The 26,862-nt window shown below is 40.4% G+C and overlaps 1 protein-coding gene across 3 annotated transcripts in view; it reads right to left on the bottom strand.

Moving 5' to 3' along the window:
- Positions 1 to 26,862, bottom strand: part of cd2ap (CD2-associated protein) — a 114,745-nt gene that overhangs the window by 23,436 nt on the left and 64,447 nt on the right. For all 3 annotated transcript variants that reach the window (XM_026143288.2, XM_026143289.2, XM_026143290.2), the window contains 3 exons: positions 21,070 to 21,106; positions 20,004 to 20,066; positions 13,221 to 13,368 (listed from right to left, as the gene is read on the bottom strand). In XM_026143288.2, coding sequence (XP_025999073.1) covers positions 13,221 to 13,368; positions 20,004 to 20,066; positions 21,070 to 21,106 — 248 coding nt within the window. The remainder of the gene's footprint in view (positions 1 to 13,220; positions 13,369 to 20,003; positions 20,067 to 21,069; positions 21,107 to 26,862) is intronic.

Below are 26,862 nucleotides of genomic sequence, written 5' to 3'. Positions count from 1 at the left end.
ATTAGCAGCGTGGAGGACGCCGTTAACTCAGAGAAAGGCAAGATAGATGCGCTAGTTAAACAAGTGGCTCTCCTCACGAACAAACTCGAGGACCTCGAAAATCGCTCTCGTCATTCCAACCTACGACTAGTTAATTTGCCGGAGAAAATAGAAGGAAATGACGCGGTGGCGTTCCTAGAGAAGTGGCTCCCCGAAGCGCTGGGACCAGCAACATTCCCGAGACAACCTCTCACCGAAAGAGCTCACCGGTTGCCCGGCTGGACGCAACCCAACCGACCACCCTCACCGAGAGTCCTCATCGTGAAGTTTTTAAACTTCCAAGACAAGGTTCGGGTGTTGGGGGCGGCTATGGCCAAAGGGAAAGTTATTTGCGGGGGTCAAGAGGTCATGTTCTTCCCGGATCTTTCTACAGATCTCCACCGACGGAGGAGGGGCTTCGACCGGGTGAAACAGCAGCTCAGGGCGATGAACGTACGTTACGGATTAATTTACCCGGCGAAGCTACGAGTGTCATCTGGTGGACATACGCATGTCTTTGAGACCCCAGCAGATGCGGAAAAGTTCATCCGAGGTTTGCAGAATACAGAGGACTAGCAGAATATCTGATGGGGACTGCCGAATCCTTCACTATCTGCCCATAACAACTGTAGTTTGAAATTGTTGGATTTAATGGTCAATATCGCTCATCCTTACTGTTGAATTTTTTGGGGAGAGTATTTTTCTTTTTTGTATTTACTTTGGTTTACCGTTCCTTCGTTCTCCTCAGTTGTATTGGGCATTTTATTTATCCCTTATAGATAACTAGCCACGCCCACTCGTTGATTGGGCTTTCATTTGTGTCTTGGAGTACTGGTTGTTCGACATACAGTCGGCTCTCCGGGATGAGAGTTATGCTACAAGAAAGTTTGTAATGATCATTGTATACATACTTGTTCATGTAGGATATACATTTTCGTCAGGAGACGCAATTGTCCAGGTGGTTTGGTTTTGTTTGACCATGTCAGCTCGGTTTGGTCTAGCTGCTCCCTTGTTTACATTGGATCAGCGTGTGCACTTAACTGCACCCCAAGGTCAGGGGGAGGGCGGGGTAGGGCGAGGGGCTGTCCGGTTCAGGTTGACAGCTAAGGGGGTTCATTTATGGCAGATTTTGTGTTATTTCTTTGTGTTTTTGTATTTTTCACAACGTGTTGCTTTTTACTGGTTTACTCCCAGCACAACAGTTAGAGATACTGAAAGGTTTACCAACAACCAAATGAAGATACTATGTTGCACAATCTGTTGTATTAATAAGAATAGATGACTTCATATAAGACTTTTAAATTTACTTCTTGGAATGTGAGAGGAATGGTAAAAGTGGTTAAACTAAAACAGGTTATTACCAGGCTTAAACAACTTGAGTCATCAATAGCGTTTATCCAAGAGACCCATTTACTCAGAGAGGATCTGGTGAAAGTACGTAGGAGATGGCCAGGCAAAGTGCTAGCATCCTGTTGCCCTTCGCACGCGAGAGGGGTTATGGTGTTAATTCATAATTCAGTGCCTTTCCAAGTAAATAACACTATTTATGATAAAGCTGGCAGATTTTTGGTGGTTCAAGGAACTCTCTTGAAAGAGAATTTCAATTTAGTTAATGTTTATGGCCCTAATGATGATAACCCTTTATTTTTTGAGAATTTATTACTATTGATAGCTACCCTTCCTGGTAGGATAATATTGGCAGGTGACTTAAATTGTACTCTGGACCCGAAGCTTGACCGCTCATCAGGGATAGACACTTCACACTCTCAAACAAGAAAAAAAATACAACAATATTTGAAAGATCTGAACCTCTGATCCATGGAGAATTCAAAACCCCAATAAAAGGGGATTCTCATGCTATTCAGCAGTATTTAAATCCCACTCCCGAATAGATTAACCTTAAAGCTTAAATACGAGGAGCTGTCTATGCTTAAAGCTGAAGATGGTTTAATAAGATTGAAACAGACGTTTTATGATCAGGGTGAAAAGCTGGGTAGACTACTAAGCTTGGCAGATAAAGAAACTTAAAACCCTATATAAATCTGACAGCCCACTGGACCTGGTAAGCCAAAATGCTTTCTTGGATAGATTGATCTTTCCCTGTATTTCTGAGGATATGAAAAATGAATTGGAGAGAGAAATAAATTTCAATGACGTTTCTGATGCAATTACGAACATGAGAGGTGGTAAGGCTTCGGGTCCTGATGGGCTTCCGATAGATATTTACAAGCTATTTAAAGCAAAATTAATTCCCCCATTATTAGATGTTTATTTGGAATCCTATGAAACAGGTCGCCTCCCTGCTACATTTCGTAGTGCCCTGATCACTCTCATTCTAAAACCGAGCAAAGCGCCAGCCGAAAGCGGTTCTTACAGACCCATATCGCTGTTAAATTCTGACTCCAAAATCATAGCTAAAGCTCTGGCTATGAGGCTGGAGAGGGCTCTTCCAGTCATTATACACGGAGATCAAAATGGTTTCGTTCAAAATCGCCAGGGGTTCCACAACGTGAGGAGAGTTCTCAATATAATCCACGAATGTGAAGAGTCACCTGATACTGCAATACTATCACTCGACGCGGAGAAGGCGTTCGATCGAGTTGAATGGCCCTGTCTAATTGAGGTGCTTAAGCTTTTTGGATTTGGTGATCACTTCTGCCGATGGATTGAAATTTTACTTGCTGATTCGGTTGCAATGGTATCTACCAATAATCTCATCTCTAGTCCTTTTGAGCCATCTCGAGGCACCAGGCAAGGGTCTCCGATTTCACCTGTGCTTTTTGTACTAGCCATGGAACCTTTAGCGATAGCAATTAGATCACATCCCTTGATCCATGGTATTAAAATTGGGGAGATGCTACACAAAATTGAAATGTACGCTGACGATACTGTTGTGTTTCTATCACACCTTGCAGAATCAATACCATCTCTCCTGAAGCTATTCGATCAATTTAGCAGTTTCTCTGGGTTCAAAGTGAACGAAGAAAAATCATCCATTATGTTTTTAAATATGAACGAGAGGTTGAAACCAGTTGTATCCCACCCATTTGTGAATGCCGCAGAGGGATTTAAATATTTAGGCATCAGAGTAACCCCAACGATAAGCAATCTTAGTTCAGCCAATTATGAGCCCTTGGTGGAAGGGTTGTCGGATGAGATCACTAGATTAATATCATTGCCTCTTTCTTTACTGGGAAGAATAAACATAGTAAAGATGACTATATTACCTAAATTCCTATATATCTTTCAGTCAATTCTGCTGGCCCCTCCTCCTCCTTTTTTTTCCAAGACCAGCAAACTTCTTTCTAATTTCATCTGGAACAATAGGAAGCCAAGACTCAGACTCTCCCTCTTGTATTTACCATATGATAGGGGAGGACTACAGTTTCCAAATTTAAAATGGTACTATTGGGCTGCTCAGCTGAGGACCACTATGTTTTGGTTTTCAAACGATATTTCCCTTCCCTGGTTAGCAACTGAAAGAATGTCCTCAAAGGGTCTGTCGTTAAATAGCTATTTATACTCAGCACCCTTTAAAACTTTAAAGAAAATTACTACTAATCCCTTTGTAAAAAACACTGTTGTTGTTTGGCATGAAGTACAAAAAATGTTGAATGACTCTCCTGGGTTGTCCTGTTTCTCCCCAATTTGGGGTAATGAACTCTTTGCCCCGGCTAAGAATGACATGGGCTTTAAAGCTTGGCTGAACAAGGGCATTGCGAAACTACAGGACGTATATGAGGAATATTCTCTAATGTCATTCAGTGAATTAAGGGCAAAGTTTGATTTACCGCAGAAACACTTTTTTAAGTATCTGCAACTTAGAAGTTTTATTCTGGCACACTTAAACAATTCAGTGCACCAACCCCCACTCTCCATCCTAGAAACTCATGTTACAAAAAACTGTTTTGGTAAAAGACTGGTGTCCCAGTTTTATAGCCTTTTAGTTGAAAACCATAAGGATAACTCTGATAGTAAAAGACGGGAGTGGATTAGTGACTTACAAGAAGATATTTCATATACTGAATGGGGTAAAATATGTTCAAAAACACACACTCAAACCATTAACACTCATTTGAGAATGATACAATTTAATTGGATAATGCGAACATACATATCCCCTGTACAATTAAATAAATTTGATCCTAATATAATTGATCTATGCTATAAGTGTAATAGGCATCAGGGTACACTATATCACTGCCTGTGGAAATGTGAAGAGATCCAAAAATTTTGGAGCTCTGTGTTAAAATATATCTCTCAGATCACAACTTCTCCTGTACCGCTTTGCCCTAAGTTATGCATTTTAGGCTTGTATCCAGATGACTGTACTCTGTCGTGTGAGGAAAGAAAAATGGTCGATCTTTGTTTGCTACAGGCCAAACGCTGTATCGCCTTATGCTGGAAGAATGTTGGTTGCCCCTCTTTTAACCACTGGTTAAATAACTTAACATCGAGTTTAGCTCTTGAGAAACTGAACTATATTGTTAGAAAGAAGGCTTCTGAATTGTACAACATCTGGAAGATATTTTTGGATCTACTGAGGAGTGGGGATGTGGGGGGGGGGGGGGGGGTGAGTGAATAAGACAACTAGATAATGAATAATGTCTGACTTGCTGTTGGGAATATACTGTGCAATCTATATTATGATTTTTTTTTTAAATTATATTTATTTGTATGGTTTCTGTCTTAATTTATTTAACTATGCATTTATGCATTTCTTTGGAATCTTTTAGGATTAACACTTCAATTATCGTTATTACTATTATTATTATTATTATTATTATTACTGTTGTTATTATTATTATTTTAATGACTGCCATACGTTCATTTTATGTTGGTGTTGATACTGTTCAAAAAACAAAAACAAATAAACATACGTTTAAAAAAAAAAAATTGTTCCTCTTGGCTCTATCGTGGCCATTTTTGGCCAATTGAAACCCATTATAACCACCTTTTTTTGATTCCTATTTATTGACAGAACTATATCATGCGATTTAGGTAAAATTGCTTTCATTCTAAACTCAACACATGAAAATTGTAGTTTTTCATGTTCTTTACCAAATTTACCCATTTTTGGCCAAACAAGCAATTTCATGTAATATTCCTAGTTTCTAGTAGCGGCTTACCACACTCCAATGGACCAAAATAATGAAACAATTTTGATATAGGGGCGATCGTGGCTCAAGAGTTCGTCTTGTAATCAGAAGGTTGCCAGGTCGAGCCCTGGCTCGGACAGTCTTGGTCGTTGTGTCCTTGGGCAAGATACTTCACCTACCGCCTACTGGTGATGACCAGAGGGGCCGATATGGCAGCCTCGCTTCTGTGGCTACAGCTGTAGCTTGCCTCCACCAGTGTGTGAATGTGAGAGTGAATGAATAGTGGAATTGTAAAGCGCTTTGAGGGTCTCGAAAAGCGCTATATAAATGCAATCCATTACTACTATTATTATTATTACATAGGTTTGATCTTAAGGATCTAATAGTTTGTGTTTGTGTATGACATTGCAGCACAAACATGTATTTGCAAGATAGACTGAAATAAATAATGACACATCAAATATTACATAGGCTGCAGTGAATTTCTGTCGATGCAGGCTATTGAGCTTTGAGGTTCCCAGTCAAACTTAGCTTTGAAGCACATGCTAAAAGCACTTTTACCCTACTACTGCTGTAAGTAAGCCTAACAGCTTCCAGATAATTTATTCAGGCAATATGGCAATAAAGTCATCACTGCTTCAAGCACTGTCTATATGATCTGGTCAGAGAGCAAGGACAGCAAGCAGTCCTCTGCCCTTGAAGAAAAGACACCTGCCCAAGATGAAGAAACTTCCTCTCCAGAAGATGAGGGGACAATCTCCAAAGAAGCTGACTGCGTCACCACTGATGAAGAGTACTAGCCAGTGCCTGAATCCTCTTCTTTGGGGGAGGATTGGGGTTGGGGGGCATGGAGGTGGAGGCCGAGCAGCTGATGGAAAACAACATAGGAGCATTTTCTGAGACCAAGGAGCAGGCAACTAAGTGGATCCCTCATGAAAGGAAAACCATGTGGGTCCCACTACTGAAGAGAGACTGCTCTACAATCCAGTACCCACTGGTATCAAACCAGGGCTCACCCTGTATGGAGATCCCTGCATTAGCAGTCTGAGATCTACTTTCGACATTTTTATAACAAAGGAGATCTGTGCACCCTTACAAACCTGCACGGGAGGTGAAGGTGTGAGGATTGGAGGATTATAGATGAAGTGGAGATGTGAGCCAACAACAGGATAAAGCAATACATAGCATGTTGGATGACAACACTGGAAGTATCAGGAAGTAAAAAAAATGGCATGAGATCAGACTCCAGCTGATGGAGGAGCTCCGAGGACAACATCTTTCCTTCGGTCACCTTGGCAGAGGAACCCCTCACATGAAAACTGGCACAGGGGAAACAACCCAGAGCTCCCTCCCCAGCTCCTCCAGTTGCAACAGAGGAAGATTTTGTTGTCTGTCTTTGGCTTCACCTAAACCACCACGCCGATATCCCACATGCCAAAACAACGGAGGAATGTGCTTCTTTTGACAGCAACTCACAGGGAACCAGCAGTCAGTGATGGGGAATAGAGGACGCCTGGAAGCAAGAAACAATCCTGCACTACAATAGGCACAAATACAGCTTGGATAACTTAGAGAGGAGTTGTTGAAGGCAAACTAACTGATGGCTGCTGGCTCTTTTCTCCAATCTCCTGGATGTCTTGAGATACGATGCCTTTGTCCCGCCCGCCGGAAACAACTTCACTGAAGTGGGGGAGTCCTCTACAACCTACAAATGAAGAGTGATCCTGGAAGAGCTGGGGCACATGCTGGTGACCTCAACAACTGCAAGACACCCTTGTCCCTGATTCTCAGCCACTTCTGCCATTGATCTCAAGATACAGTAGTCTGAACCACAGTGTGGGTGGCGCACCTCCAGGATTGGAACAGCAGCCCTTTGCACCGGGTGTAGAAAGTGTGCCTACAAAAACCACTCTACTGTGGTTAGCAAATCTTTCTGCTAATGAGGATGCACACAGAAGCACACACACTGTAATATAAAATTTGATCATTTTTGTGGTCATTTCAGTGGTTATTTGGTCATTAAATGGCCTTTCTGGCCACTAACACACCATGTGTGATTTTCTTTTTGGCCATTCACCCCCCCCCAAAAATAAAATAAAGTAAAAATAAATCATTGTTACTGTTATTGGTGCCTGCAATGATGATTAAAAAAAAATTAGGTTTCATCTTTCATATTCTAAAAAATGTTAACTTTATTGCTATTTTCCCCCAAAAGCGTAGTAATAATACATAATCTGTAGGGGTGCAACGATACCCAAAATTCACGGTTCGGTTCGATACTTTGGTGTCCTCAGTCATCCAGGTCATCGTAGTCAAATATAAATCCTGCTGCTTTTACACACGCACTCACATAAGCTCAGCGATTCTCTGCACGATCAACCTCTCACATGTTTAAGCTTGCTGCCGGAGATTTCACTTGTCATGTTTGCATAGTAAGCTACCGATTAATAAGACGATGTCAGAGGAATTGGTGCACAAATTATCATCACTCACAGATCAGTGCTGTCGCTCTCTATACACAGTTCGCGCGATTGCAAAGTGAAAGCAAAAAAACAAGCGCAAATTCAAACGCGATTTCAATATGTCACATATTGATAATGGCTCACCGATGCCAATGACATAATTACCCAGCTACATTTCTGAAAGAATGCAAAAGCATTGACATATATTTTTCCTTCCTACAATAGCCCGACGGGCAGGGCAGAGATAGATTTTGGTAGCCCGACTGAAAATATCGCTAGCCCCGGGACGTCGGGCTAGCGATATTGTGAGCCCTGTATCTGATTGATCATCACTCATCACTCATCTTTGGAAAAGAGAGTTTATTACAGTGAAATGTCTCTTTCCAAAATAAAAGCTATACTATCCGCTTCTTCTGGGCTATATTCTCAGCAGCATATTAAACACATAAGGAGAATCATGTGCTAACAGCTGTCTAAATGACTCGGCTAAAGTTAGTAGCATGCTTGCTTGTTTTTTTTCTGCTTCCACTTGTCTTTGCACTAGGATGATGTCGGCGTAAATGTGCAGTCATATTCGTTGTGTTCCCACTAGTGCTTTCAGGTTAATCTCGTTGAAATGACCTTAACGCCACAACACGGCAAATCTCCGTTAACGAGCTACCGCCGATTGCCCCGTGCATGGGGCTAGACGGCCAACACGTTAACGAGCTAACTGCGCTAACACACTAGCTCCCACCCATGTAATTGAGCATTGCATGGCACATCCAACATACTGTTTTACTTTAGTCCATGACTCGCTTACCTTCAGGGTCATACGTCACATGAAAACCAAAATAATTCTAAACGCCAGATCTGAATGAGGGTGGGGAAGGTCCATGTTGCAAGGAGAGCTTAACTTCTGTCTCGCTAGCTTGCCCTGCGCTCTTCCTTCTGACGATGCTGTCTGTGTTGAGCGCTCAGTGAATCTGCGTTCGACTACTCCGCCTAGGCTGCATTGTCGAGCCTAGGCGGAGTAGTCGAACGCTCAGATAAAATAAATTAAAAATTTTGTATTGTTCGATACATATGCGTACCGAACCGAAAGCACTGTATCGAACGGTTCAATATCGATACGAATATCGTTGCACCCCTAATAATCTGGTATTCAAAGGGTATAATTTCTGATTTTGAATTATATTTTGGTTTTCATGAGTAGGAATTTAAAAAACCAAGTCAATGAAAGTAGAATTTTATAGCATTTTGTAAACATAAACAGGGGGTGGCCCTTTCTGGCCACGAACAAGCTGAGGGGGAGATTTTTTGTTTGTCTGTCACTGCACAAAAAAAACAAAGATACATAAAACTCATTGATACTTTTAATTATTGCTATGTATCTAACCTCCATCATGGTTAGATAATAAATCAATTTGCATGTATTATTTAAAAAAAAAAAAAAAAAGGGACTTTATGCTTTTATCCCTATGTAAATCATTACAATTATGTGATTTAACTGGTATTTAAAGGGTTAAAATTCTGAATTTGAATGAAATTTTAGTCTGGATGAGCAGCACTGATACTAATTTAAAAAAATCAAGTCAATGAAAGAAGAAAAATGTTTTAATATATATATATTTTATAGCATTTTGTAAATGTAAACAAGGGGTGGCCATTTTTTGGCCACGAACAAGCTGAGAGGAAGTTTTTATGTTTTGGCTCTCCCTGCACAAAAATAACAATGCATTATAATCAATGTTATATCAATGATCGTATGGGTCGATCCCACACAAACTGGTTGAGCATGCTTTACACTTCCACCATGTCCCCAGCAAGATCAAGGACCTGATCCTGAACTATTACGCCAATTTCAGGCTTAGGGTCCCTTCTAGGACAGTTACTTCAGACTGGCACCGACTCGGGAAAGTTATAATAACAGGCTGTACCATCTCAGTTACGCTCTTTGCCCTGGCAATGAACATGGTGCGGAGGTGGAGTGCAGAGGGCCGTTGACAAGGTCAGGTGTTCGTCAGCCCCCTATCAGAGCCTATATAGATGACCTCACCATTACGACATCATCAGTTCCCTGGTGTAGGTGGATCTTGCAAGGTCTTGAGAGACTCATCTCATGGGCAAGGATGAGTTTTAAACCTTCTAAATCAAGATCGATGGTAGTGAAGAAGGGCAAGGTGACGGACATGTTCCGGTTCTCAATTTCAGGAACCATTATTCCATCCATAACGGAACAACCAGTTAAGAGCTTGGGGAAACTCTCTGACTCCAGCCTGAAAGACTCTACTGCTATTCAGAAGGCAAATGAGGAGCTGGGAGCGTGGCTCATTAAGGTGGATAAGTCCGGCCTGCCTGGAAGATTTAAAGCCTGGATCTACCAGCATTCCATCCTGCCCCGAATCCTGTGGCCCTTGCTTGTCTATACAGTTCCAATAACTACTGTGGAATCCCTTGAAAGAAAGATCAGTGGCTTTCTTCGTAAGTGGCTGGGACTTCCCCGCAGTCTCACCAGCGCTGCCTTGTATGGGGCAAGCAACAGCGTGCAGTTACCCTTCAGTGGTCTCACAGAAGAGTTCAAGGTGGCTTGCACACGAGAAGCCCTACAGTACAGAGATTCTAAAGACTGCAAGGTGGCATCAGCAGGTATTGAGGTAAGGACAGGAAGAAAGTGGAAGGCTGAGAAGGCAGTTGAGGTGGCGGAGTCACGCCTAAGGCAGAAAACACTGATGGGGGTCTTAGCAACAGGGGGAGCAGGCTTGGGGTACTTCCCAAAGGCCCAGGTCAGCAGGGCACAGGGAAAGGAGAGACACCAGCTACTCCAGGAAGAGGTCCGAGCAGGTGTGGAGGAGGAGCGAGTAAGTAGAGCTGTAGGCCTTAAGCGGCAGGGAGCATGGACAAGGTGGGAGAGCACCTTGCAGCGCAAGGTCACCTGGGCAAACCTCATGCAGGCAGACTTCCACCGGATCCGATTCCTAGTGCAGGCAGTATACGACACTCTGCCAAGCCCAGCAAACCTCCATCTGTGGGGAAAGAGCGAGACACCTGCCTGTCCCCTGTGCTCTGGAAGAGGGACCCTAGGACACCTCCTTAGCAGCTGCCCAAGGGCCCTGGCCGATGGTCGGTATCGTTGGCGGCACGACCAGGTGCTCAGAGTAGTTGCTGAAAAGATTGTCTCAGCAATCAGCACCAGCAAGCATCTTCAGGCTCCAAGGAAGGCAATCTCTTTTATTAAGGCTGGAGAGAAACCCCAGGTGCGCCCACATTTGACAACTGGCCTCCTCAATACAGCCTCTGATTGGCAGCTACAGGCTTACCTGGGTAAACAACTAAAGTTCCCTCAGAACATTGCAAAAACATCACTCCGGCCAGACATGATAATTATTTCTGAGGCCTCAAAACAGCTGATCATGCTGGAACTTACAGTGCCCTGGGAAGAACGGATTGAGGAGGCCAATGAAAGGAAACGAGGAAAGTACCAGGAACTAGTGCAGGAGTGCAGGGGAAGGGGCTAGAAGACTTTCTATGAGCCCATAGAAGTGGGTTGTAGGGGCTTTGCAGGACGATCACTCTGCAAAGTCCTAGGCCGACTGGGCGTGGCGGGGGCAGCCAAGAAGAGGGCCATCCAGGCTGTGAGTGAAGCGGCAGAGAAAGCCACAAGGTGGCTGTGGATCAAGAGGGCTGATCCGTTGGTAGCTACTGGTACGCAAGTCGGGGCCTGGGCGAGGGTGTATAATGTTGTGAGACCCGAAACACCTGATGACCCTAGGATACATCACTGAAGATGCGTACCAGTGCATCCAGGAGATGTGTCTTTATAGGCCATTTTTTGGCCACGAACAAGCTGAGAGGAAGTTTTTATGTTTTGGCTCTCCCTGCACAAAAATAACAATGCATTATAATCAGTGTTGATGTGAATCAATTACATGCCCCAGACTCCACTATTAATAATACAAGAAATTCCAGTAGAACTGTAATTATATAAAATTGTGAAATTTGAGGTTGTTTTACAGCTAGTGCAGTGGACAAACAAACTGGTGTTTAAAGGGTTAAAAATGTAAAAAGTAATAACTATTTTATATTTATGAAAAGAACTGAAGTTAGTTAAAAGCTTTATGCAGAAAAAATGGTAAAAAAAAACAAAAAACAAAAAAAAGAAAACAAACCCAAAAAACCCCCCAAAAAAATAAAAATTACAGACCTAATCTGTCGGTGGCCACTTTTGGCCACGAAACAAGCTGAAAGGGTATTGATTTTGAACAAACCCAGAGGGTTAAAATCCCTCAAAAAAACAACACAACTTGGAAAAGAAAAGAAAAAATAAACAAGCATTGGACTTAGAGTAACTAAACTAAAACTGTGGTTAAGCACATACCTATGAAAAGACTAGATACAACTAGAAAAATTTGCATTTCCTGCGAAAATGCTGTGTAGATGCCTTAACGCTGAAGATTTCTGCTGAAAAAAGCTGAAAAAGTTGAAAAAAAGTTGCCCTGAGCAGGATTCGAACATGGCCCTTCTGGTCTCAAGGCGGCTACTCATCTCACTGAGCCAAACTCATTCTCACAAAGAAGAGGTGGAGAGACTGACAATTCTGCTGAAATGAGCGGAAGCTGCTGAGAATTGTGCTGATAAGAGGTGAAAAGGCTGAAAATTTTTCAGAAGAGGTGAATAAGCAGAATTTGGGCAGAAAAGAGGTGAAAATTCTGAAAATTCTGCTGAAAAGAGGTGAATGAGCAGAATTTCTGCTGAAAAGTTTTTTTTCTGAAAACAGCAGAAAAAACTGAAAATTCTGCTGAAAAGAATTCAATCAGCAGAATTTCTGCTGAAAAGAGGTGAATGAGCAGAATTTCTGCTGAAGAGTTTTTTTCTGAAAACAGCAGAAAAAACTGAAAATTCTGCTGAAAAGAGTTCAATCAGCAGAATTTCTGCTGAAAACAGTTGAATGAGCAGAATTCTGCTGAAAAGCGTTGAATGAGCAGAATTCTGCTGAAAAGAGGGTTTTGCTGAAAACAGTTGAAAAAGCTTGGATTTGTGCTGAAAAGTGGTGAAAAAACAGAAAATTCTGCTGAAAAGGGTTGAAAAAGCTGAAATTTGTGTTGAAAAGAGTTAAAAAAGTTTTACTGTTAACTGAAAGAAATTTTGCCATAAGCGGGATTTGAACCCAGGCCTCCCAGTCTGAGAACGGATGCTCATCTCACTGAGCTAAAACACAGGTCAACCCGGCAAGGAAAATCAGTGAGGCCACTGATAATATGGCAGAAATGGGCAAAAAATATTGCAAAAATTCAATATCTCAAAAAGTATAGAAGTTATGAGCACCAAAAGTCATAGCACTCATTAGCAGAAAGAGCAGAATTTTTTCAAGTTTGAACTGAGAAAATCGGCTGAAAACTGAGGGAGTAGTTAACGTCCAAAAAACGTACGGAAGCAACTAGCAGAATAATAAAGATAAAGAATAAAGAGAAACAGGAACTCAATAGTGTGGATGCCTTTGAGGGCATCCACACAATTACATCCTAGTAAATTACATTTGGTGTCAATATGCTGCTCAGTATCGACATAAAGCACTGTAAATTAAACCGAATTGTCTTTTTTTTTTAACCCAAAGCTGCAGTGGAGTTTATCAGTGGTGGTCAAATGATGAACAGATACTTACTTGAAGCTGGGTGAGGAAGCAAGAGGCTTCTCAGGTCTCTTTGGTGGGATCATTCCTGGTCGGCCTTTCCCTGGAGGAGGGACCGGCTTCTTGGGCGGGACTAAGGGCGCAGCTGGTTTAGGTTTAAGATCTGGTATGGGTTTGTCAACTGGTGAGAAAGAAGGGGTCAGGTAGATGTTAGAAACAGGAAATATGAACCAAAAAGAAAGGAAATGGACAGAGAAAAAAAACAAGAGGGGAAAAAAGATCATTTACTGGCTGAATGAACTATTTTACCATCATGTTATGCTGCCTATTCTACAATTACACACTGTAACTGAGAGTAACTGATTGAAATTCAAGCCTCGTTCTTCTGGGAAGCAGGACAAAATGGTGTACAGCAGTTCATCAGCTGATTCTGTTTGCCCTCAGCTGAACTTTAACATGCTGATGACAGAAACTTTAAACTGCCCAACTATGGGCATTTCTGCCCATAGTTGGGCATGTGCCATCAGAAAGTGAATCTGAATAAGTTCAATTTGAATTTGAATTGCTCAGATTGAATCTGAATTGTAACTTGAATAAATGCTTTTGAAAACTGAATTTGAATTAGTCTAATTTGAAATTGAATTTATGGTTTGAAAATGATCATCACTAAATTGAAATTGAATTTTATATTTTGAAAATGAATTGATTTGCTTTGAAACTACATTTTATCCTTTAAAAATTCAGCTCTCGAATAATTTCAGTTTCACTTCTCACCATTCAGTTTCAGTTCTACAATTCAATTTCAGTTCCAAAATTCAGTTTTTTGGAACTTACATCCGGTTCCGGTTCAAGCGCAGATTAATAGAACTATGTTTTACTAGCGGACCAAAAGTGTTACTGACGGGAATCTACAGCGTCTTGAGCTGAATTAAGACTTCAGAAGTCATTCGTCATGTCGAATGACCAGCGGATAAACTCTCAGGTTGGTAATAAATGTACTACATGTATAAGAACAAGCGTCATGTTAACAAATGATAGCCGTACAGTAACTGTTATGCTTATTGTAGCTGCTAGCTAAAAACGCTAATTTAGCGTAGTTTGCCCTGAATTCAGCTTTGACAAACAAATATGATCGACTGTTTCTAGTAGATTTCCAAAGTTGTCATCTTGGACCCTCTCAGAGTACCCCCTCTGCATGCTTGCAGAGACCCCTACAGTAGGGAAACATGCAAAACGGTTCCCAAACCTTTGTATTTTAGCTTTATCCATGTCTTACACAGCATCCCAACTCTTTAGCTAACTTAATAACTTTAGCTAAAGTGAATAGTTAGTCTAATTCATTAGTGCAGCATTGCTGGATCACCTCTGTTTGAAATGATATAATGTGATATACAACTATCACTGAAACAGCAAACTTTGTAAATAAGCAAACAACACTTCTCATTCTTTAAACATTTGGCCAAAGCTGTAGATTACACTATCAGTGCTTGTTCACGCTTGACAATAATAACATTTCTAAATTTACTTTGTGCATTTACAGGTAAACAATATCTAATATTTTATCTAAATGACTGCTTTGTCTTTGAAAAGGGTGAAGAGCCTGAGGCCGGTGACAGTCCAGTTCTACTCTAAGTACATTCTTACGGTGGCTCACAGGACAAGGCCACATTCCTGTCCTGCCAGAAGAGAAGAGAAACTTCAGAGTCTTCATGCAGTTCAACCACACCTGTCATATTCCGTATGACAGGGGTCTCAAACTCCAGTCCTCATCGGTCAAAGTGTCATGCAACTTTTCCATGCATGTGATGACTAAGGCCTTCCATTATGGTGTTTGTCATCACATGTCACAGACATCTGGATGATCATTTGGAATAAACAAAAAACTAACAACTTGTTACTTCATCTTTTATCCTTATTATTATTATTATTATTATTGTTCTTATTTTACACTTTTCATTGTTAGGCATTAGGTTTATTTGTAGTAGTCCTTTCCAACGTCTTTCCCTCTTCCATGTTACTGTGTCAGCTTGCCAGCATCTATTTGGGTTTGGAAGTGGAACAGAAAGTAAGGAAATCCAAAGTGCCATTAAAACCAGGAGAGGTTCTTATATTTCAGAAGAAGGGATTAATTTTAAAAAAATGACCTCAATGCCATATTTTATTTAGGAACCCTAGAGAGCACTTTGCAAAATAACACATTCTTATAATTTCACCCTCAGATAAGATAAGATAAGATAAGATAAGATAAGATAAGATAACCTTTATTAGTCCCACACGTGGGAAATTTGTTTTGTCACAGCAGGAAGTGGACAGTGCAAAAGTTATGAGGCAAAAATTAGAATACAATAAGAATAAATACAGTACACAACTGTACAGAATAGAATAAAATAAAATACTATATACAGTAGAATAAAATAAAATAAATATACAATAAGATAAAAATAGAATACAAATACTATATACAACTGAGTAAAAATACAACGATGACAGAAAGGATTATTGCACTTAGTATTATTGCATATGTATGGATGTGTGTGCTTGATCAGTTAAAGTCTTTATTATGGAGTCTGACAGCAGTGGGGAGGAAAGACCTGCGAAATCTCTCCGTCCCACACCGTGGGTGCCGCAGTCTCCCACTGAAGGAGCTGCTCAGTGCTGTCACAGTCTGCTGCATGGGGTGGGAGATGTTGTCCATCAGGGATGACAGCTTAGCCGCCGTTCTCCTGTCACTCACCACCTCCACTGGGTCCAGAGGGCATCCTAGAACAGAGCTGGCCCTTCGGATCACCCTGTTCAGTCTCTTCCTGTCCCCAGCAGAGATGCTGCCGCCCCAGCAGACCACGCCATAAAAGATAGCAGAAGCCACAACAGAGTCATAGAATTTCTTCAGGAGTGGGCCCTCCACTCCAAACGACCTGAGTCTCCGCAGCAGGTACAGCCTGCTCTGCCCTTTCCTGTAGAGGGCGTCTGAGTTATGAGTCCAGTCCAGTCTATTGTTCAGATGAACACCAAGATGAGCCAAGCTACAACTGTCAGGGAAGGTGATGTAGGTACAGAGCATATGAGAGTGGTTAAGTTAATGTCTCTTGTCTAGATGAAGGCACAAGAGGGATCAATGGCAAGGCGTAGAGATTCAGTATCTTCAGTCTTCAGTGGACACTCCATTTCTGGCACAAAACACCTGTAAAAGATGGTCGATTTAGGAGGTGACCCGACAACTTCAGCCTGTCAAACATAGTAATGGAGCAGTATGCTTTAAAAAAACAAAAAAAAACAACAAAAAAAAAACCCAATTAAGCATGCACTCAGTACCCTAAGAATTATTATGGTAGTTAAACACAGTGATAGTTGTATATCACATTATATCATTTCAAACAGAGGTGATCCAGTAATGCTGCACTAATGAATTAGACTAACTATTCACTTTAGCTAAAGTTATTAAGTTAGCTAAAGAGTTGGGATGCTGTGTAAGACATAAATAAAGCTAAAATACAAAGGTTTGGGCACCGTTTTGCATGTTTCGCTACTGTAGGGGTCTCTGCAAGCATGCAGAGGGGGTACTCTGAGAGGGTCCAAGATGACAACTTTGGAATTCTACTAGAAACAGTCGATCATATTTGTTTGTCAAAGCTGAATTCAGGGCAAACTACGCTAAATTAGCGTTTTTAGCTAGCAGCTACAATAAGCATAACAGCTACTGTACGGCTATCATTTGTTAACATGACGCTTGTTCTTATACATGTAGTACATTTATTACCAACCTGAGAGTTTATCCGCTGGTCATTCGACATGACGAATGACTTCTGAAGTCTTAATTCAGCTCAAGACGCTGTAGATTCCCGTCAGTAACACTTTTGGTCCGCTAGTAAAACGTAGTTCTATTAATCTGCGCTTGAACCGGAACCGGATGTAAGTTCCAAAAAACTGAATTTTGGAACTGAAATTGAATTGTAGAACTGAAACTGAATGGTGAGAAGTGAAACTGAAATTATTCGAGAGCTGAATTTTTAAAGGATAAAATGCAGTTTCAAAGCAAATGAATTCATTTTCAAAATATAAAATGCAATTTCAATTTAGTGATGATCATTTTCAAACCATAAATTCAACTTCAAATTAGACTAATTCAAATTCAGTTTTCAAAAGCATTTATTCAAGTTACAATTCAGATTCAATCTGAGCAATTCAAATTCAAATTGAACTTATTCAAATTCAGTTTCTGATGGCACAGATTTCTGCCCATACCCAACACCCTAACATGGGAAGCACAAGATAGACCAGACTAGATTACATACACAGATAGATAACAGATAGAAAGATGGGCAAATAATGTAATACACATAGCACGACATGTGTCCTGATCTGTCGTTATTGCTTTCCACAGATCTGTTGTCATACTGATTAGAAAACAGTGATGTGATTGTGTGTCATGTTACCTACCTATTAACCAGGAAAAGCATTTATTGCGTGAGCAATCATCTGTGACAATGCAACATAATTGAAAGTATCAGCTGTATTGTCAAGCGGCAATGTTTTCTGGAAGACCAATTAGCTTTACTTCCACAACAGCTACTGTGATTCATTCTTTTCCTGTTTGTCTGCTGGTTCCTTTACTATGAACATAAATAACCCTGTGTGATTCTTAGATTTTTCCTTTACCTCCCATGAAGGACCTCCTAGGACACAAATGGAGAGAAGAAAACAAAAAGAAACAAATACGAAGAAGCACTAGGATGAAAGACAATAATGTCGAGGGAAAAAGAGATTAGTGTTACAACTTGTGTGTGTGTGTGTGTGTGTGTGTGTGTGTGTGTGTGTGTGTGTGTGTGTGTGTGTGTGTGGGGAGGGGGGGATTTGAGACATAGAAAGTAACCTAGAGTGAGCAGACACATACTTTGTGAAGTGAAGATTTGAGGAAGAAATTTAAATATGCAGAAGTTTGAAAAAAATGACAGCAGGAGGTACTGCTGATCCTGCTGACCCCCTTATATCATTGTTGCTGTTATTCAGTCACACACTGATAAAAATCGTATAAATACTTCTAGCACACATGAAGCTGAAACTTCAGTCGGCATCATTTTACCGCTTGTACTGCAGATAAAGCCCTTCAAGTCTATATAAACAGAATTGCATAACAATTCATTAATTATTAACTTTTGGTATCACTTGTCTTTGACGTCTACCTCCTGAGAGGCATGCTACAAAGCCAAAGAAGCCTTACCATGTTGAACTGATGATGTACTATGGACCTTAGAGGCTATTTTTCCCTTTATTATGGAAAGGATCCAGTGATCATCTACCACTATTGTCCTCTACTATTCCACTCTTTATTTAGAGAATGTACCAACATGCCTGAGGCCAAATGAGCTAATATGTGTATCCAGACATTTCCAGATCCAACTGCATTTGCTTTGGGGTTTTTATTACAGATTTTGGAATCTCTACACAATCACAATGAAGATTATCTTCTATCCATAAAGCTTTAATCCTGAACACCGAATTAATTACATCTAAAATGATTACATAAGACAGACACCAACTCAGCAGTACGGGCAGCTTCTAGCAGGGACGCACACACACACACACACGCACGCACGCACACACACGCACACACACACACCCCTTGCATTCGGCTCAGCAAGAGAAACTGCGTTGACAGCACTAGAGCTTGCTTCAACATGTGCTGTGATTATACCATAAAAATAAACTGACCTCAGGTGTACAGCAGCCACCACACAAGTAAACTCATTAAATGCATCCATCTCCCCCACAAGTTGTGAAGCTGGCTAATTTTTTACTATAAACGTATTTAAGTTTGAAAATCTTATAAACCTTACCTGAATATTATTTAAAAGAGACATTAAACCGAGAAAGTGTTGTTTTGTTGTTGTTGTTTTTTTAGCCTGTGGGACAGTTTTCCACCTACATACACATCCTAATGAATCTGGACCCATATTGGGTTTTTTTTGTGTATGGCAGTTTTTATTTATATTAAATGCAAATCAGTGCTTTCTGTTTATCTTCAAATAGTGCAAGTGTTTTAGCCTTTTCTAGAAGCAGTACTTTTTGGAAGGGAAAACAAAAACAAAAAGAACCAGTGTATTTTGAAACCTAATTTCCATCGATGAAGGAAAAACATTCAAATGAACAAAAAAGTAAGCGAAACGTAGAAGGGAGACACAATATAGAAGACCCCACTAAGTCAGAGAACAAAGGCTTTGAAGAAAGTGAAGACTCGAGACAAAAACAGCAACAACAAAACAGACGAAGGAACCACAAGAGGCGCTTCAGGTAGACACAAACTCAGACTTTTGTCTTTTAGAATTTTCCATAAAAGCCATCAGAATATGAATCAATGTCTTCTAAACTTTTGAACACTAAAGTTAAACCTGTGGTTAAAGCTTTTATTGACTGTGTTCCAGTCTACCCAACATTTTCAGCAAAGTGAAGTGAGCTAGAAGGAGCTGGTGACAGTGAGGTGCTGTCTCAGGCATACCTAGTAACATTAGCTTCTTACTTCATAAATCCTCTGTTAACTTGTGTTTTCTTCAATTTAAACCAAGCAGAGAGGAAGGCTGCTTATCCAACAGTATGCTGAGTAAAATGCCATGTGGCAGAAGTAGGATGGATTTATGCACCGAGTGAAAAGGCCATAACAGGAAAGTAATATCGGATGGAGATCTGTGTTCAGTGCCAAATTTGGAGGGAAATGTCCAAAAAAAAAAAAAAAGTATTTTGATATGTGGAGCAAAGCTGTGAGCAATGTGGAGAAATGGGAACATAAAGAAGGATGCGAGCAAAGACGGAGTGCAACCGTACCTCTGTCCTCTGGCCTGACCAGATGAGGCTTCTTGTCAGCACTCGGGATCTCCGGCTTAAGAGCTGAAAAACGAAACATGGTCCGCACAAGAGTCACCTCGTCTGTCTGACGCGACTGACTTGAGACTCACACAACAGATAGGAAGACACTTTCTCAAGTAAACACAACAAAGCACTGACACAAATACACTATCCTCTACCAGACACTTCCAGGCGGGTATGAAATTAGCACAGAATTGCCAGATGACTATTACACTGTGTATGTATTGGTGGGTGCACACCAGTGTGGTTTGGTTATGTTTAACATCTACACATTAAGAAAAAAAAAATCTCTACACTGACAGGAACTCATGCGCGCGCACACACACACACACACACACACACACACACGCAGTCCTAGCAGGATATGAATGCAAACCCTGTGGTAAAAAAAATTATGCAAATGTGCATTTTGCAAACTGTAGATGTTGCTGCTGATACCAGGGACTGCTGTCTCTATACCCAAACTCAGTCACCACACAGCCTTCTACTTGAAGTAGAAGTAGATCACACACTTTGGGCTTTGATGAATGTTTCCTCAATCAGTTAAACGTAAACAAAGAGTACATGGCAGAGGAGCCAATCCTTTTTGGATTTTAATCTACTTTCTACCATGTGTATATATACACTTCTTTTTTTTATGAGTTGCTACAGTTACAGGATCCCAGCATGTACACAGGTGCACTCAATGGGACATGATGATGGAAATATCCTGAGTACACAGCTGTTTCTTTTGCGTCCTTGATGATATTTCAGCAATGAAACAGCACAGACGCTGGCTATAAAGAAGGATTGAAACCAAAGAATTAACAGATTATTCTAACAATAATCTATATATTTTTTCCAAACAGTAATATTAATGCACTTTATATTTTTGAGGCGGTGTAGAATAAATGTAAACACCTACTAATTCTACTTAAGAAATGAGCTGCTCAATAGCAAGACATTTAAAGTAAGAAGCCCGTTTTCACACTTCCCACTGACTTGAGAGCAGATAATAAGACAAAGAGGTTAAACTGCTCCTTACCCGTGCTTTTAGATGGTGGAGGCGGTTTCTTCGGTTTCTGACAGGAAGACAAAAGTAGAGAGTTAATAAATGTTAGTGTGAGGATGACACAACAAAGTGATTAACTTTATTTAAAAAAAAAAAAAGCAAAAAAAAAAAAAAGCAGGAGTTAAGGAGAAAGGTACAAATTCGGTTTGGTCTAAACAAAGATTAAATTTGTTGCACTAGATTCAGTCCTGCAGTGAAATGTTGTGATTGTCTTCTTATATTAGGAGAGCAACACAGGCAGTTTAAATATTTTGTCATTTTACAGCACAGCCCTCTTCGATTACAACTCAATATATTAATTCAATGAAGATTAACCACGAGTCTGACTGTCTAACATGATTAACGCCAACACAAGTCAATATATAAGACCTACATTTTAAAGGCCTTACAATGCTGGTTTCAACCATTATTAACAGACGTACACAAAGTATTTCACTAATTAAAAAAAAATAAAATAAAAAAAAATGACGAGGTTCCATCTGCTATGAAACGGGGTGAAATAGGGTGGGAGGAGAGGCAAAGTACAGCGAGTGTCACCCGAAACCAACCCGGGCACTGGAGTATCACACTGGACGCATTTAGCACTTAGCAGGTTTACTTGCTCAGACATGTAGGTGTTGGCTGCTACTTTCAAAATGCTAAAGGTTATTGGTGTTTACAGACACAGACTTAAAAAGGTTTCTCTTTATATTAATACTGTGTCTCTCATCTAACTGTTCCCAACAATAAACTTTGGCATAATTATGACAATAATGCCTGTACGGGCAATATTTCAGTACAAGATTCGCCAGCTGACTTGTGCTGCATTAGTTAGACTGCCGCTTTGTGACATTTAATAGCTTAGGCACTGGTACCCTAATACCCATTAATAAAATCTATTTCCATAAAAATATTATGGTCAGCAGTGATGGGCTTACAGCATTCATTGAGTGAGTTATTTACTGTCCAGTCATGTTATATAACCCTAACATGACAAACACAAAAGCAGTTCTCAAAATGAATGGGGTATATATCTTTTTTTCCCCGCTTTCTTTTTTTTTTTGCAAATACACACCAACATCTCTGGAAAACACTTTTAATTACTCATCAGCATTACAGTAAATCTTATATACAAAGGTGTATATATGTATTGTATTGTTCCAGTTGACATTAAAGTGTGAGAGCGGGTGGCTGAAATATGTTCAGGACTTCTCTTGTTGTGTTATTTCAACATGTGCAGTTAAAGACGATTCTACCTCCCACAAATTAAATAAAAACTGATTTCATCCCAGCAATTCACATCTAAAGTAAGAGTCAAATATGGAAGCGGAGAAGGGATTATGGAGGGATTTGAGGGCACGCATGTTACATGTCAATGATAAAAGTCACACAGTGGCTCTTTTCCCAAGATTTTTATAGATTCAGTGAACGTAACAGGCTTTTATGTGTGTGTCTGATTTATAATACAGTCATGTTAAAAAAAAGAAAGAAGACACACACACCCACAACCTCACCCTGAGCATTTCAGTCAGATTGAGGTCTGGACTTTGGGCCACTGCAACACCTGGAGTCTTTCCTTTCCATTATAGATTTGCTGCTGTGCTTGGGATTATTGTTCCTGTGCAAAGCAAAGCTTTAATTGTCAGATGACTTCACTCACTCATTCATGAATATTTAACACATTAAGGCCTGATTTAGATTTAGGGAATCTTTTTAATTGTTGCAGGCTGCGTTGACCCGATATGTAATTACATTTCTTGGTGTGTGTGTGTCATAGGTTTGCTGCTGAAGCATAAATCAGGTGTAACAGAGGCCTGTAGAGTCTGAGCTGTAATTCTTGGTCACTCTTGTTTCACATGACTGTATATCTAAAGATATGGTTCAATCATCAGCATGATCCATGATTATAACTCACCTTTATGTGTATTTAAGAAAAACAAAACTAGAATTAAATGAAACTATTAATAAAAAAAACACAATTCCTTATACAAAGACTTCGCTTGCAGAATTTTGAACACAGTAACAAATCAGGTCGATTTCTAGCTAACCAGCTAAAAATAAATAAAGAAAAAACAACTATATGTGCTGCTAAAGATTTATCGGGGAACACAATATATGATCCTGGAAGAATAAACAACATTTTTAGGGATTTCTATGAAACTTTATACTCACCACAAATAAACCCATCTAAAAATGAAATTGATCTGTTTCTTGACAACGTAACTCTTCCAAAATTACTAGACAGTCAAGCAATGGAACTGGATTCGCCACTGACGCCAAGTGAACTCCAGGAAGCCCTGATAAGTATGCCCAATAATAAGGCTCCAGGTCCAGACGGCTTCCCTGCAGAATTCTACAAAGAATTCTGGACAATTTTGGCACCAGTATTCCACAGCATGTTGCAGGAAATCGAGGAAAAGGGCAGACTACCACCAAATATGAATTCTGCCAACATTAGTCTCCTGCTAAAACCAGGCAAAGACCCTTTATTTCCCTCAAGCTATCGTCCAATTTCTCTTTTAAATGTAGACCTTAAAATAATCTGCAAAGCTCTCTCAAAGAGATTAGAGAAAATGACCCCCCTCTTAATTCATCCTGACCAAACTGGTTTCATAAAAGGTCGGCACTCCTCAACAAACACTCGTAGATTACTTAATTTAATAGACTACTCATACGATAAAAACATCGAAACCATAATATTATCTCTAGATGCAGAAAAAGCATTTGACAGAGTTAATTGGAAATTTTTATTCGCAACTTTACACAAATTTGGTTTTGGAAACTCTTTCATAAACTGGATAAGAATATTATACAATTCCCCAACGGCTCGTATCAGAACAAATGACCAGACATCCTCCAGCTTCTGTCTCCTGAGGGGCACCAGACAGGGATGCCCACTCTCCCCTTCACTTTTTGCAATTTTTATCGAACCTCTAGCAGCAGCATTTAGACAGGCTACAACAATTAAGGGCATAAAATGTAAGAACATAGAACATAAAATCAGTCTCTATGCGGATGATGTGTTGCTTTTTCTGCAAAACACACAAACCAACCTCTCTGAGGTAATTACTTTAATAAACTGGTTTTCAAGAGTTTCAGATTATTTCAATTTCAATTTCAATTTCAATTTTATTTCTATAGCACATTTAAAAGTCACAAGTACAACAAAGTGCTTCACAAACGAACCATACTTGCAATTTACAACAGGAGAAAACAGTTAACAAAGAATAAAATTATAAAATAATAATATAAGAACAGACATGAATCAGGGAAAATTAAGCTAAGTAGTTTGAAAAGCGAGCTTAAACAGATGGGTTTTTAACCGAGATTTAAAAGATTGGATAGTTTCCGACACACGGACATCAACCGGTAGGCTGTTCCAGAGTTTTGGTGCAGCGAAAGCAAAGGCCCGATCCCCCTTCGTCTTTAATCGAGACATTGGTTGCATTAGAAGCCCCTGATTAGAGGATCTGAGTGCCCTTGTAGGGATATATAGATTAAGAAGGTCAATCAAATAACTGGGTGCCAAGTTATTTAAGATTTTAAAAGTATATAAAAGAATTTTAAAAACAATACGGTATTTGACAGGAAGCCAGTGGAGGTCAGCTAGAATGGGAGTAATATGATCCTGTCTTCTAGCGCCGCTTAAAAGGCGTGCTGCGGCATTCTGGACTAATTGTAGGCGTTGAATAAGAGAGAGTTGGAGGCCTAAGTAAAGAGAATTACAGTAGTCCAGTCTAGAGGTTATAAAAGCATGAATGAGCCTTTCAAGGTCTTTATGTCGTAGGTAAGGCATTGCCTTCGAAATTTGGCGTAGTTGGTAGAAGCTGGTTTTTACCACTGCAGCCACTTGCTTATCTAATTTGAGGGAGCTGTCCAGCATTACTCCGAGATTTCTGACAGTGGGCGATAAGTGGCTGGCATAGGAACCTAAAGTCTCCGAAAGCTGTTTCAACGGCATGTGGCTACCAAAGACGATAATTTCTGTTTTGTTTTCATTGAGGGTGAGCGAATTATGCAGTAGCCAGTCTCTGACGTCACACAGGCAATTAAGCAACGGCAATAGCGGGGATTGAAGATCCAAATCCAAAGGGAAATAGATTTGGATATCATCCGCATAGCAGTGAAAAGAGATATTGTGATTTCTAAAGATTTTTCCCAGGGGTAACAGATAGAGAGAGAACAACGTGGGACTTAACACAGACCCCTGGGGAACACCGCAACGAAGGGGTGCGGGGGAAGAGGAGTGATTTCCCATAGAGACAGAGAAAAACCGCTCGGATAGGTATGATTTAAACCATGAGAGTACTTTGCCTTTAAGGCCAACTACATGTTCAAGTCTTGAAAGGAGAATATCATGGTCGACCGTATCAAAAGCAGAGGACAAGTCTAAAAGAACTAAAACCACAGGGCGCCCTGTATCAACAGTTACGAGGAGATCGTTAAAAACTCTCAGTAAAGCTGTCTCGGTACTGTGGTGAGGTTTAAAACCAGATTGGAATTTTTCATTGATTCCATTTGCCTCTAAGAAAGATTGCAATTGCTTGAGAACAGTTTTCTCTAAGACTTTAGCCATAAAAGGGAGTTTCGATACCGGCCTATAGTTTGAGAGGACATTAGGATCAAGATTACTTTTCTTGATTACAGGTTGGATAACTGCATGTTTGAACACGGCAGGGACGCAGCCTGATAGTAGTGATGAATTCATTATAAGTAAAATCCAGGGTCCTACAATATTCAGGGCGTTTTTGATAATGCGAGAAGGGAGCACATCATGACGGGAATTGGAATTTTTCGTTTGAGCTATTATTTCCTTAAGGGTCGGAAAGGAAACAAATTCAAACTGTTCTAGTACCGACGAGGGTTCGGATGTTAAAGATGTGTCCTCAATGGGTAGATATGTGGATCTTAGTGCTATAGTTTTATCTGAAAAATAGTTTAGGAATTTTTCACATAAAGCTTGGGAGGTCTCGGTCTGAGTGGAGAGTGGATTTATTAACGAATTAAAAATGCCAAAAAGGACCTGCGGCTTATGACTATTAGTCGCAATGATCTCCGAAAGGAAGGAGGCTTTTGCAGTTTTAACAGCCTTCTGATATTTCTTCAGACAATTGTGGAGAATGTCAAAGGAGATCTGGAGTTTGTCTTTCTTCCATCTCCTCTCCGCTTGGCGGCAATCCCGTCGGAGGGTACGAGTATAGTCATTCATCCACGGTTGACGGAATGGTTTAAGGCGTTTGGTCTTTAAGGGAGCTACAGTGTCTAAAATAGAAGTACAGGTGGCGATGAAGGAGTTAGCGAGATCATTAACCGGTGTAGCTGTATCCCAGTTAATTTCGCAGAAGGCAGTGTTGGTCAGAGCCATAGAAAACTGAGCAATAGTCTCTGAGTTAATCATGCGTATATTTTGCACAGGACCCTCACGTTTCAGCTCCATATTGCACACATTGACATTAAACAAAACCGGGAAATGGTCCGATATCCCAGGATTATAAATGTCCGTAATGCAAATGTCCAAACCGTAGGATAGTACCAAATCAAGCGTGTGGCCTTTAATATGGGTTGGTTTACTGACCCACTGAGTAAGGTTAAAAGAGTCTATAAGAGCAAGAAAGTCCTTGACCAGTGGGTCCAACTCACAACAGACATGAATATTGAAATCACCAGTAATGAGAGTACAGTCATAATTAACCAAGAGGTTTCCTAAAAAGTCAGCGAACTCATGAATAAAATCCTTATTGACTTTTGGTGGGCGATATACCACCGCACAGAGGATCGGGGAGGAGC

Source organism: Astatotilapia calliptera, chromosome 15 (assembly GCF_964374335.1).
Source record: "Astatotilapia calliptera chromosome 15, fAstCal68.1, whole genome shotgun sequence".
In the NCBI taxonomy this organism is placed as follows: Eukaryota; Metazoa; Chordata; class Actinopteri; order Cichliformes; family Cichlidae; genus Astatotilapia; species Astatotilapia calliptera.
This window is presented reverse-complemented; position numbering and strand designations above follow the sequence as displayed.